The sequence below is a fragment of the Andrena cerasifolii genome, chromosome 3 (assembly GCF_050908995.1).
Source record: "Andrena cerasifolii isolate SP2316 chromosome 3, iyAndCera1_principal, whole genome shotgun sequence".
NCBI lineage: Eukaryota > Metazoa > Arthropoda > Insecta > Hymenoptera > Andrenidae > Andrena > Andrena cerasifolii.
Window position 1 is genome coordinate 5,227,976 of NC_135120.1, and position 12,471 is coordinate 5,240,446.

The 12,471-nt window shown below is 39.1% G+C and overlaps 2 protein-coding genes across 3 annotated transcripts in view; one reads left to right on the forward strand and one right to left on the reverse strand.

Annotated features, from left to right (window-relative positions):
* Cpr28 (cuticular protein 28) overlaps positions 1–12,471 on the reverse strand; it is a 181,653-nt gene that overhangs the window by 135,613 nt on the left and 33,569 nt on the right. The gene's annotated exons all lie outside the window — the stretch shown is intronic.
* On the forward strand, positions 532–11,954 carry LOC143367017 (uncharacterized). 2 transcript variants are annotated; one of them, XM_076808610.1, is made up of 8 exons: positions 532–990; positions 1,160–1,319; positions 1,413–1,525; positions 1,606–1,737; positions 2,756–2,963; positions 3,223–3,367; positions 7,013–7,127; positions 11,636–11,954. In XM_076808610.1, the coding sequence occupies exons 1-8, from the start codon at positions 799–801 to the stop codon at positions 11,789–11,791; spliced, it is 1,221 nt and encodes a 406-aa protein (XP_076664725.1). In that variant the 5' UTR covers positions 532–798; the 3' UTR covers positions 11,792–11,954. The 2 variants fall into 2 exon arrangements, with proteins under 2 accessions (XP_076664725.1, XP_076664726.1); XM_076808611.1 differs by having other exon boundaries at positions 884–990; positions 1,071–1,319.

Below are 12,471 nucleotides of genomic sequence, written 5' to 3' on the forward strand. Positions count from 1 at the left end.
AAAACTGTGCAAAACAGTGTAAAAGCATTGCAAAGTAACTCGCATGCGTGTAGTGTATTTATATAATTGTCTTATTATTTGGGATACTTTCGAAATTACGTAAGTAATATTAAATTTTCTAGTAAAATAGTAAAAGTATTGTATTTGAAGGTTAAAAATTAGTATAGAAATGTAAATAAATTATTAGTATTTAGGTGATAATCGACCCCAAAAATGCCGAGCTGCATTTTGAAGAACACTGCCTGTCACAAGTGACTTCCACGGCATTTAACACACGAATAATCAAATTTAAAATGTTTTGCCAGAAGACATTTTCCACGGTATGGCACAGATGGCACCACCAGTCGTCCCTCAAAAAGCGGCTGGAAGAGGTCGATTCCCCTTCCGTCATTCGCTTCAATCCCCGCGTTCATAAGCCTAGCTTATGCACTGTCCTTCAGGTCCATGGTAAAAGGTATACTTGCGTCGTCCATATTTGTTATGCACACTAGCGCCACCGTTCCCGCGGTGGTAAATTCCTTCGCCATCGCGTAACCGTGGTATTTGACACGTCGAATCTAGTAGGATTTTTTTAAGCTACGATATGAACAGGTTTTTTGTTTATTTTTATTGAATTTATGACTATATTAGACTGTTTCAATTTATAAATATTGAACAAGTAACCACAATGTTCTCTATTAACATTAATATGATTTCACGTGACGCAGTGTTTTGGTAAATTTCTTAACCTACGTTGTCAATTGAGGTTACAATCGTCCGAAGCGATTGTGCGATGTGACTGATCAAAGTTGCCCGAACATGCCGAAATTCAGAATGCTTCCGCGTACCTCGCGGATCGTGGCATTGTGCTCCGCCGCGAATTTCATAAACGCGGCGGATCGCGTTATAATGCCCATAGCGATTGTTACGATGACTGACGAATTTAAGTGGAACTTACATTGGCAAGGCTGGATACATTCAGCTTTCGCATTTGGATATTTCACTAGTCAGGTACAAACGGATAATTCTGCAATTACATTTCTCCCAACCATGTCGCGCCCTATAATTTCTCTTCCCCTTTTAATTTAAAGGATTATTCATTCTTTGCTAGAGAATAATGGCATACTGCTGTATATGATACCATACGTAACACACTTATTTCATTCGTTCTTTAAATCAGATTATTGGTGCAAATACAGCAAGCCGTTTTGGATGCAAAACGGTACTAATGTTAGCTGTTTTACTGTGGTCCATTAGTACGGTCATAACTCCGATCCTGGCGCAGTCGGTTCCTTTGCTTATAATTTGTAGGGTTGTGCTAGGACTCGGGGAAGGTCTAGGTAAAGTATTATTGAGAATATAACTCCGCAGCTTTATTCTATATAATTAATATACACGAGGTGGATCCAAATTCAACCATGTATTGTTTCTAGGTCTACCAGTTATTTTCCACTTGTTTGCTCACAGCGTTCCTGTAGAGGAACGTTCTAGGGCATTTGGATACCTAGTAGCCGCTGGTTCAGTTGGACAAGTAGTTGCATCTGTTGTAAGCTTAATCTGTTTCATAATGCGGTTTGTTTCTTTTTATTAATCGTTTTGAAATTAAATTGAAGAAAATATTTTCAGCTGTGTCCACATTTGCTGTGGCAAACAGGATTTTACTTATTTGGAACAATTGGTATTGTATGGACACTTTTGTGGCTAATACTTTATCACGAGACAAATTCTCAAGATGAAATTCCTTTATTTGTACCTAAGGTAGTCACATTTTCGTAAATAAAAGTAGATACGGATACAGGGCCGTTCCTGGGTTTTGGCCACCCAGGTGCAAAAACAATATTGCTGCCCTTATTAATTTAACATTTTTTAATTAAGAATTTGATATGCAGTGTTTACTTTTATGTCTGTACAGTAGAGGGCGAAAGAAAGTTTACAACTTTTAAAATCGCATAACTTTTTTAGAATAGGCCCAAACGACATGAGTGCTTTTTGAAAAGCTAGAAGGATTAGTTTGCTAAGTGACGTGTTTCGTCGTTTTGAAAAAAAATGCAATTGGTCGGAATAGCAATAAAAATAGTAAAGGTTGTATTTTAAACTTTTTTTTTGAGTCTGTAATGAAAATTCAACAAACCCGTTTGTAGATTGAAGTAAGTTGTATACATGCCTAAAATTTCATTAAAATCGGTTGACGTTGCTCTGAGCTACAAACCTTTAAAGATCGCAGAATCAGGTCGAAAATCGCTGATTTCGGGAATTTCCGCGATTCTCGACCTTATTCTGCGATCTTTAAGCGCCTATAGCTCAGAGCAACGTTAACCGATTTTAATGAAATTTTAGGCTTGTATACAACTTACTACAATCTACAAACGGTTTTTTTTTTTTAATTTTCATTGCAGGCTTAAAAAAAGTTTAAAATACAACCTTTACTAATTGCATTTTTTTAAAAACGACGAAACACGTCTAAGTTGCAAACTAATCCTTCTAGCTTCTAAAAAAAAAGCTCGTGTCGTTTGGACTTATTCTGAAAAAGTTATGTGATTTTAAAAGTTGTAATCTTTCTTTTGTCCGCCACTGTATATGCATAATTTTAAACAGTTATCACTCAAAAGAGTTTTGATTATTATTCTTATTAGTCAAAACTTTACGTATAATAAACGGCCTGCGGCCGCCCTTAAGTTTGGGCGCTTAGGTGCGGGGGCGCCTTCTGCACTCCCGCTAGGAACGGTCCTGTACGGAAATAAAGCTTAATAATTAATCTATGCTGCTGTATTTTAAGGGAACGCAAAACAGGAGTTTGCGTTGGACTGAGTTTATTTCGCATTGGCCTTTATGGGCGTTGTATATAGCACATTTTGCAATGAACTGGAGTAATTACATAATAATGCAATGGCTGCCAACTTATTTGGCAAGAAATTTGTCCGCTAATTTAGAAAGTATTAGCTTGACAGCACTTCCATACATTGTGAATTCTCTCATTGGTATTGGTGCGTAATGATGCTACAAGTAGGGTAAGGTACCAGTAGTTGACAACTGCTCAGAAAAACGTGAAAAATAAGGTTTTTAGAAGTGGCGAACTGTGGGTATTAGGAGCCGCGGCGCGCTGTTAAAAAGAGATAGTTGCACTTCTAAAAACCTTATTTTTCACATTTTTCTGAAAAGTTTTCAAATACTGGTACCTTTACCTTATGCCTGATCGAAAATTCTTTAGAAACTCAATTGATAAAAATATATCTTTCTTTACAGTTGCTGGACACAGCGCAGACAATCTTATACAGAAAAGATGGTCAGTCTTATCTGTAAGAAGATTAATGACAAATATAGGCCTAGTAGGTCCAGGTGCATTTTTATTAGCGTTTTGTGCCGTGGACAATTTACTTGCTGCAGTAATGTTAGTATTAATATTTAATTCACATATTACGTCAAACAACTATCTATAGTCGAATTAACCCCTTGGCCTACAACATCGAGTGAGACTCGTGGCACGTCGATCGGGCGAAACGCAAACAACAAAGGTCAAGGGCACGCCTCGCGAGCAATCCTCGACGACGACTGAACGTTTTGCCGATGTTTTTTCATCTCAGTTATTCCTGACCGCATACACATTTATTTACACAGCATAAGTCCCGTTAGCCAAGTTGCCGGGACCTTTGTTGCAACTGCGTAACGGAGCTAAGACGTGTGCCATTGACAACTTCGGACGCTGAGCCGAACCGTGAAATGGCTCGATGCGTGGCTCACCGTTGGTGCTTGTTGGTGCCGGCGGTCGGAATTTAAACGGTAGGCCGAGGGGTTAACGAAAGTAGAAAGCGCCTGGGCGGCCCGTAGGCCGACGCGTGTGGCTCGGGAGCAGGGGGCTGGCACTCTCATTTGCGATTTTGGAACAGTGTTTCAACTGCCACCTAGGCAGTTCCAACTTTTTCGAACTAAAATTCAATATGGCCGTGATCACGTGTTCATGACGGTTCAGCACGTCCAGTGTTTTAGTCGAGTAGCAAATAATTTACCGTGTGTGGACACTAAAATTTAGTTGAGTAGTTTAATAAAACAATGGTAAATTACTAAATTACTCGCTACTCGACTAAATTACTGGACGTGTCTGTTCCAACCTTTACTGTGTACGTCATTGATATGCATTGCATGGCATTTGTGAATTGATTGATTGATGCGAGCTAGTACCCTTACGAATTCCAAACAATCGTATCGAAAAATAGGTTTTATAAATCAGTTTGACAGTAACAGGTATGTATATAGTTGAATATATATTTTTAATGTAGTATATGTAGAATATCTTTATAAATTATAATGTTTTTTATAGAGCTATGTCACGACATATACTACATTAAAAATATATATTCAACTATATACATACCTGTTACTGTCAAATTGATTTAATAAAACTTATTTTTCGATAGGATTGATTTGTCTGTTCCAGGCTTTACAGATAAATCATGAACACGCGATCACGGCCATATTGAATTTTAGTTGGAAAAAGTTGGAACTGCCTAGGTGGCAGTTGAAACACGGTTCCAATAGTGATCCTCTAGGGAGTGATCGGTATAACTGCTAGTGTTGGCTAGAACCGTGATTTGTGAATCACGAGTGATCCGATCACGTGGGTTCCCAATCACGGTGATTTTTCACAGTGATCCGTGATTTTCGTGATCGCTTCTGATTGGTGCAGATAGAAGAGTGATCCGTAATTTTGATGATTCGCTTCTGATTAGTGCAGGCAGAACAGTGATTCGCGATTTACGTGATCTGATTGGTGTAAAGCGTAACTGCTCTTTGCACGCGTCACATACCCCCAATTTATAATTTCTTGAAACATTCTCAAGTCCTCACTGTGCTTATAGAATTTCAATTGTATATTTTGAACGAACGTAATCGTTCTTGATCTATTTAAATTAACGAATATTGTTTCACTTTAATTCAAAAGTATAATGTATATGTGAATACTTTAGCCAATCAAATCAATGCGTGCATACATTGACTATTATACATTCACTGGATTAACACGCTTTGACTGTAACACAAGCTATATTGAAGTGTTTTATAAGAAAATAATTCAATCAAGGTCAAGAATTACGACCACAGTAAACAATTCACTCAAGTTAAAAAAATCACGATCACTGTGATAAATCACTGTTATTGATTTTGCACTCCATCCCTAATAACCGCAGCCATCTCGCAGCTCTCTTTCTGTCAGTATTTTTCTCTCTCTCTCTTTCTGTCAGTATTTCTGTCTCTTTCGATCAGTATTTCTGCCTTTCTTTTTTAGTTTCTTTCTCTGTCTACTTCCACTTTTGCTCCAAAATCGCGGCAACCAATCAGCGACGATACACGTTGTTCCGATCACTCCCTAAAGGATCACTATGTTCCAAAATCGCAAATGAGAGTGGCAGCCCCCTGGGAGAGACCCAATGCCTGCTCCTTATTTCGTGCGACGTTGCCACGTTGTGTAGCAGATCCGACGTCTCTTTCTATCTTCAAGCGCAACTGTGTCTCTCTCACTGGCTCGATAAAACAGATTCCTTCATCTACAAGTCATTCCATGCCAAATCGATCACATTTTTAGAGACTTTGATCAGAATGCAATATGTATTTTGTGAATCACGTGAAATTATGGAAAGGTTTGAGTTATTGTTTAACAGGTTTTGAACTTGGTTACAAAATATAGGACTTTGAATTGTGCAATTTCTGCCTATGTTCGTGAAAAGATGCTGTACTTACGAATTTCTGTCTCGAAAACTATCAACAGCATTGCATTAATTTTTTTTCTTTAATCAAGAAAAATTAATCTTTCAGAATAAAGTTTCGAAATTGTAAAACTATTTTTCATTTCATTTCCGACAGAAATTCGTTTCTCTAAACATGGCTTAAAAATAATTAATTCCTTTAAACATGGCTTAAAAGTATTACTCTAGGACAACACCATTAAAATTATAGCCGCAGTTATATAGTCGTATCTTGCTCAGTTATTACGGGCTTATTATTTCAATAAAGTCTACAAACAATGTCGACAGAGCAAAAGATTTTTACCTGAAACGGGGTCAAGAGTGGGTTAATGAAACTCTTCATCGGTTAATGACAGCTCATGCTGACGTTAATTTTCAAAATTCCATGTTTGAAAGCAGAATATTTCATACATAAAATTTGCGAAATAAAACTGGTTATAATTTTAAAAATCACAAAATTAATTTTTCAATATAAAAAAGAGTATTAGAATAGTCCGCACTTTCTAGATTAAAATGAAAAAAGAATGAATTCAATACAATAAAGAGTTTCCGAGATAAAAATTCACAAGTACAGCTTGGTTTCACGAAAATAAGCAAAAATTGAACAAATTCAAAACCAGCAAAGTGATGACTGAAATCCCTTCCTATATAATATTTCACTTTCAACAAAATCTCTGACATCGAGTGCAAAAAGTGATCGATTTGCAGGGGAATGACGTTAAATAGAATAAGAATCCTACAAGCCTGTATTCCTCGACTTGTCCGCCATTCATTCTGCATGGTGCGTGCCGCAATAGCCAATAAGATTCGACACTCTGTCAAATCTCTATGGGAAGGACGTTGGGTTCGCCCTCTGGAAGAGGACAGCGATTACTCTAGGCCCACCAATGACATATATAGACGGAGCGTAAGCTGAGGGGGGTGTAAGATTCGCGGTAAGGGGAGCGATACAGGCAAATCGGATAACGGAGTGGATATGCATGCCGAATGCTTCCGAAGCTAACCCGACGTGCCTGTATCTGACCCCTGCCTTTTCCCCTCCAAGCCTACCGTTCCCCTCGCCGATAGTCCCAGCTTCTGCTCCGTCTATGTATGTCTATGAGGCCCACAACTAAGTAGTCGAAAGTCATTGGCCAAGGCGTAGGGAGCCGCGTAGGGGAAGCACCAATCGCGAGCCTGGAGTAGCGGCAACGTCGCAACTTCTGGCCCCGGTCCCAAGGCGCCTTCTATCGTTGATTCGACTATAGTTAAATGTTACAATACAATCTAACTGATAACTATTTTTATTTTTTTTATAGTTTTGTTTCAATATCTATGGGCCTTTGTGCGTGCAATTCTGCTGGCCATCTTAGTAATCATGCAGACATAGCACCTAATCATGCGGGAGTCACGTTTGCGGTTTCGAATACTATCGTAAGTTTCAAGCTTCTTAAATTTCATCGATACTCCCCAAGGTGGTCTTTAGAAGTGTGCGGATCGTCCCGAGGCTTGGGTCCCCGGCCCTCGGGACGGGTCGGAAAATTTCTGACGGGGTCCCGATACTTTCATATTGCTCGAGATTCGGAGACTCTATTCGGGCTACAAGCATGACCACCATGAGCGAGCAATTTGATTTCAGGTCGGCTCAGCAAAACTAGGACGCGATCGGCTCGAAAGCCAGCTATTAACAGGAGACCGAGATGGAAAGAATTATGTATCATTTATATCAATACCAGTGATAAATTTTTACCTTTCTGTCTCTTGTTGAATCATAATTTGTATCTTATTATTCATTTGCTAGCTTTACTACCCGGCTTCGCCCGAAATTTAGAATATGATTTTATAAAAAAAATTCATTTTTTTTTACTTTTCTTTTGTGAAAATGGTCATATTCATCTCGATTAGTCAGGCATAATGAGCAAAGCCTCATTTCGTGATCCCAGAATTTATCGTTCGAAAGTTTTTAGGCGACAGACAAACACACAAACATATAGAAGCTCTCTGCTTTATATATTAAGACTTTTCATTGCTACCAATTAGCCTGTGAATACTGGATATGTCCATATACGTACTTAAATAAGACGTATAAAATAATACATTTAATAAAGTATTATTTTATTAAGATTTTAAAATATTGTCGAACTGAAAATAGTCTTCCTCCCAAGTTTTGAATATGGTATTTATTTAACTATTCGGTAGCAATGAAAATATATATGTAAATGAATAATAAGATAAGATACAAATTATGATTCAACAGGAGACAAAAAGGTAAAAACTTATCACTGGTACTGATATAAATGATATACATAATCCTTTCCGTCTCGGTCTCCTCTTAATAGCTGACTTTCGAGCCGATTGCGTCCGCGTTTTGCCGAGCCGACCTGAAATCAAATTGCCCGCTCATGGCGGTCATGCTTGTAGCTCGAATCGAGTCTCGGGATCTGGAGCAATACGAAAGTATCGGGATCCCGCCCGATCCCGCCCGAAAGTTTCCGGCCCGTCCCCAGCCCGAAATGCCGGGTACCCGCACACCCCTGGTGATTTTAGACACTGGGCTAGACAATTAGTAAAGTGAAATTCTGTAGTGGTTAATGAATTCTCTTGCTTTTATTATCGCGCATATAAAAGTAATAATGTACTATTAATGGGCGTTGAAAAATTAATACTTCTCTAAGTACTTTATATTCTACGTTAGAAAATTACTTTATTGTAATAGGTATCCAAAATGTCATATTAAATTTAGGATTGCTGAATATCGTGCTTACAATTTGGGGTCGTGTCCTTATTTCTAGTTTCAGTCATCTACCAAGATTCGTCGTCAGAAAAGTTTCAGTATCTGCTTACCAAACATATGGTAAAGATCTTTAAAAAGATTAAGAAATTTGCGAGTCGCAATATTTATGAGACATAGGGAATAAAATTGGTGCCAACATAGTTTCGAAAATTGAAAAAAAAAACTTAACAAAATCACAATTTACTGTTCGAAGTAAATGTACTCAGTAACTAATTCTTTCAGTAAATCATTGAAAAGAGTAAGAGTAATTGTTCAAATGCAAGTAGTGAATAGTTCAAGAAGATTGCAGGCAGCAGAAAAACGTATTAAAAACTATTTCGGATACGTCATTTGAATACTTGTGTTAAAGCAATATCCTGACATGAAATATGGAATCCTTCATGAAATGCTTTTCGATTCCTATATTAATTTATTTGAAAAAAGAATACAGAAAGGACTTGTTAGTTGCATGCGCGCAAGTTATTTCCGCGACTTCTTGACCAGCTGCAGTCGATGTTTAAAACATCTCTTCCATGTGTAAAACATAAAAATTCTATAATTTTTATTTTATTTCACTGAAGAATCTTTAAATGTATTAAGAAAATCTTCGTGATAAAATTTAATTTAAACATATACTCAATTGAACGATTTTGAATGATTCATACGAAAACTGTGGCGGTAAAGTACTGTGCCCGAATGGAAAGAAGTCGGTCGAGAAATTCTAGGGCAGCGCTGTCCAGCGTAGGGGCCCCTCACGCGCCTGCTTCCCCTTCGAATCTTTCTCTCGCACAGCGTGCCTTCCGTTGTCAAGGGGACCACGCGACACTAAGAAGGGAACACCGCGAACCCGGACTCACCGATTGGAACCCAACTTTGTGGGTTTTTAGAGTGACTCAAAACAAGAACAACGGTGTGTTTCATTTGGGCCCTGTCGTGCTTTAAGGTGGTGAAAACTAATCTCAAAGTCAAATTGGCGCTTCCACTTTTTCGCGTATAACTCTCAAAGTACAACAGACAGAAAAAAATGTTCCAAACAAAAGTTTAATGGTGCAATAAGCGCTACAAACTTCCGTTAAAAATTTTTTGAAAAGAGTTAAAAAAAAATATAAAACTGACGAAAAAAACTCGTTTCTAAATTTTGTTAACGCAAGTTTGTAGCGTTTATTGCACCATTAAACTTTTGTTTGAAATATTTTTTTCACTCTGTTGTACTTTGAGAGTTATACGGAAAAAGTGGAAGTGCCAATTCGACTTTGAGGTTAGTTTTCACCCCTTTAAAAGGCGATAGGGCCCAAATGAAACACACCGTTGCTCTTGTTTTGAGTCGCTCTAAAAACCCACAAAGTTGCGTTCCAATTGATGAGTTCGGGTCTCGCGGTGTTCCCTTGTAAGAAGGCTGCCATGATGGGCTAGCTCGGCTAGCGTCTTCGCGGTTAGCGTCGCGCGGTATCCCTGACAACGCGGACGAGAGTGGGAGAAACCCAAGCTCCCCCGGGAGCGACCTTGGACAGCGCTGCTCTAGGGCAGTGATGCCAGAATCGTGGGTTTTCTCCCACGGGCGCTACCCCCACTCTATGACCAAGCGTACCTCCATTCTACGACCAAGCGTACCCCCTCCTAGTGCCTGTACCGCACCACACAAGCATACACGTCCCTCTATCCGCGTGTCGTACGCGCTGCCTGGTCGGCCCTCTCCGGCGAGAATTCGTTTTACCCACATCGAAGCGCTTGGGTCACAAGCAAAAAGTCCCGAGTTCAAATCCCGGTGCGGATATTCTACTTTTTTTCTTTAATTATTCTCTAATTTATCTTTAAAAGTAAGGGTATGTTTGTAGTGGTGCGGTACAAGCCAAAAGAGAATCGCATCTTCAACAGCAAATCAAGCTTCGAAAATGCTTTGTAAATTAACAGTTTTCAAGTCTTTATTCTCCTGAGAATATAGAAAGATAAATTAGAGAATAATTAAAGAAAATAAGTAGAATATCCGCACCGGGATTTGAACTCTGGACTTTTTGCTTGTGACCCAAGCGCTTCGATGTCGGTAAAGCGAATTCTTGGCGGAGAGCGCCGGCCAGGCAGCGCGTACGGCACACGGATAGAAGGACGGGTATGTTTGAGTGGTGTGGTACAGGCGCTAGGAGGGGGTACGCTTGGTCGTAGAATGGGGGTAGCGCCCGTGGGCAAAAACCCACGGTTCTGGCATCACTGCTCTAGGGTCCGAATATCAAGTCCGAATAGTATATCCCTAATGGCCGACGCGAATACAAAGTAAGCAAACGGGACACGGGCGGCGGCAGCCAATGCGAACGAAGAACCCCTCTTGCCCCTGTGACATTTCAACCGACTTCTTTCCATCCGGGCACAGTATGTACTATTGCGAGATGAGAAGAAGCAAGACTACCACCAAGCTGAAATGTCACAGGGGCAAGGGGAATCGCCCGCTCGTGTCAACATATCCCCTCCAACACAGTTCGTCCCCTGACGAAGAACACGAACGAAACCAATCGCAACAATCCGCGGATATGGACAGCCGCTAAGAACCGAAAAGTAGGACTTCTTGGAGGAGATAAGGTGGAGCGAGCGGGCGATTCCCCTTGCCCCTGTGACATTTCAGCTTGTGGGTAGTCTTGCTTCTTCTCATCTCGCAATAGTATATTGCTATGTAACTCGAACTGCTTTCGATTAACGTTGTGTTTGAATTTATATTTATCAGAAAACCTTACAAAATTAGACCTTAAAAATGATAGAAATATCATTTTTCTCTTGAGCAGGCAGCCGAAAGATGTACAGTTTCCCTCGTTCACACCCTCTGCTTCTCCTGTCCGTGCGTTGAGCTCGAGTAGTTTTTAGAAGAGAAACACGCCACGGAATCGTTAACTGCATGTCGCCAAATCCGAGTCGCGTGCAGTTAACGATTTCGCACTTGATAAGCGGTACTATTTAAAAACTAATACTGTTGCATTTCATAGAGGCATATAAGCATCTTTTGAAGAAATATTGTTGTGGGCAGATAGAACTAAATGAATAACACAATACTTAGGGAAATATTAAGTTTATCAGTTTTTATATCTTCACATAGAAAAAATCTATAGTCTGATCCTATTTCTAGAATCACCCTCATACATTTTCATAGGTCTGATTATAAAATAACCATTCTATATTTATTTAGGCAACTATTCCGGGTATTTTATGTGGTCCATTGACGGCCGAATTGGTGACTGCGTCGCATGGTCGTTGGATGCCAGTTTTTGTTTTGGCTGCAGCAATCAATTTTACAGGGGCCATCATATACCAAAGTCACAGTTCTGCACTTCCAGTGTTGTGATGCGTTCCGTTGGAAAGCAAGTTCGCAAACCTTTATCATCGAAGTCAAATTACACGATCTATAGAAACTTGCTCTGGACATGTACCGGTAATCGTGTTTATCGCGCACTATTTTTTTTATATACATATATATGAATAAAATCTGAATCATTTATAAGATATAAGTATGGCATATTTACATACATCACGCAGTTGTTAATTGAAAAAAACATATCAAAGTCTTAAACATACGAGGTGAGTCAATAAGAGCTGCCGCCTGAAATAATTTTTTATTAATTGATTTTAGTAAAAATTGTTTTATGTATATGAAATATATTGTATCTAGTGGGGCTCGTCGAACAGACAGATTTTAAATTTTTTATATCTTATACTTTCTGCGATACTGAGACGACCTCGAGTTTTTTAAATGGTACCACAGTTTTGTTAGTGCTGTGTTGCAGTCGATAAAAAGATAAATTCAGTGACTTATAACAAAGTGACCTTGAGCTGACCTTCAACTTCGAAACCAGATGGAACTTTATCAAGAGTAAATATCATTTATTTCTAATGTTTGTCTTCAAAGTTATCGCCGTTTGTATCTGGACATTTTTACAAGCGGTGACCAACGGTTGGGAGTGTACGAGGCGTAATTTCCCTATCAGCTCTTTTAAGGGGTCATTCTGGTTAGACGGTTTGAAAAAA

What these genes read in the sequence shown, in the direction of transcription:
- LOC143367017 (XM_076808610.1), top strand. Translation starts at nt 799, where the DNA reads ATGCCGAAATTCAGAATGCTTCCGCGTACCTCGCGGATCGTGGCATTG. An exon ending in TTGGATATTTCACTAGTCAG is followed by an intron (nt 991 to 1,159) that starts GTACAAACGGAT and finishes TCTTTAAATCAG; the next exon opens with ATTATTGGTGCAAATACAGC. An exon ending in AATTTACTTGCTGCAGTAAT is followed by an intron (nt 3,368 to 7,012) that starts GTTAGTATTAAT and finishes TTTTTTTTATAG; the next exon opens with TTTTGTTTCAATATCTATGG.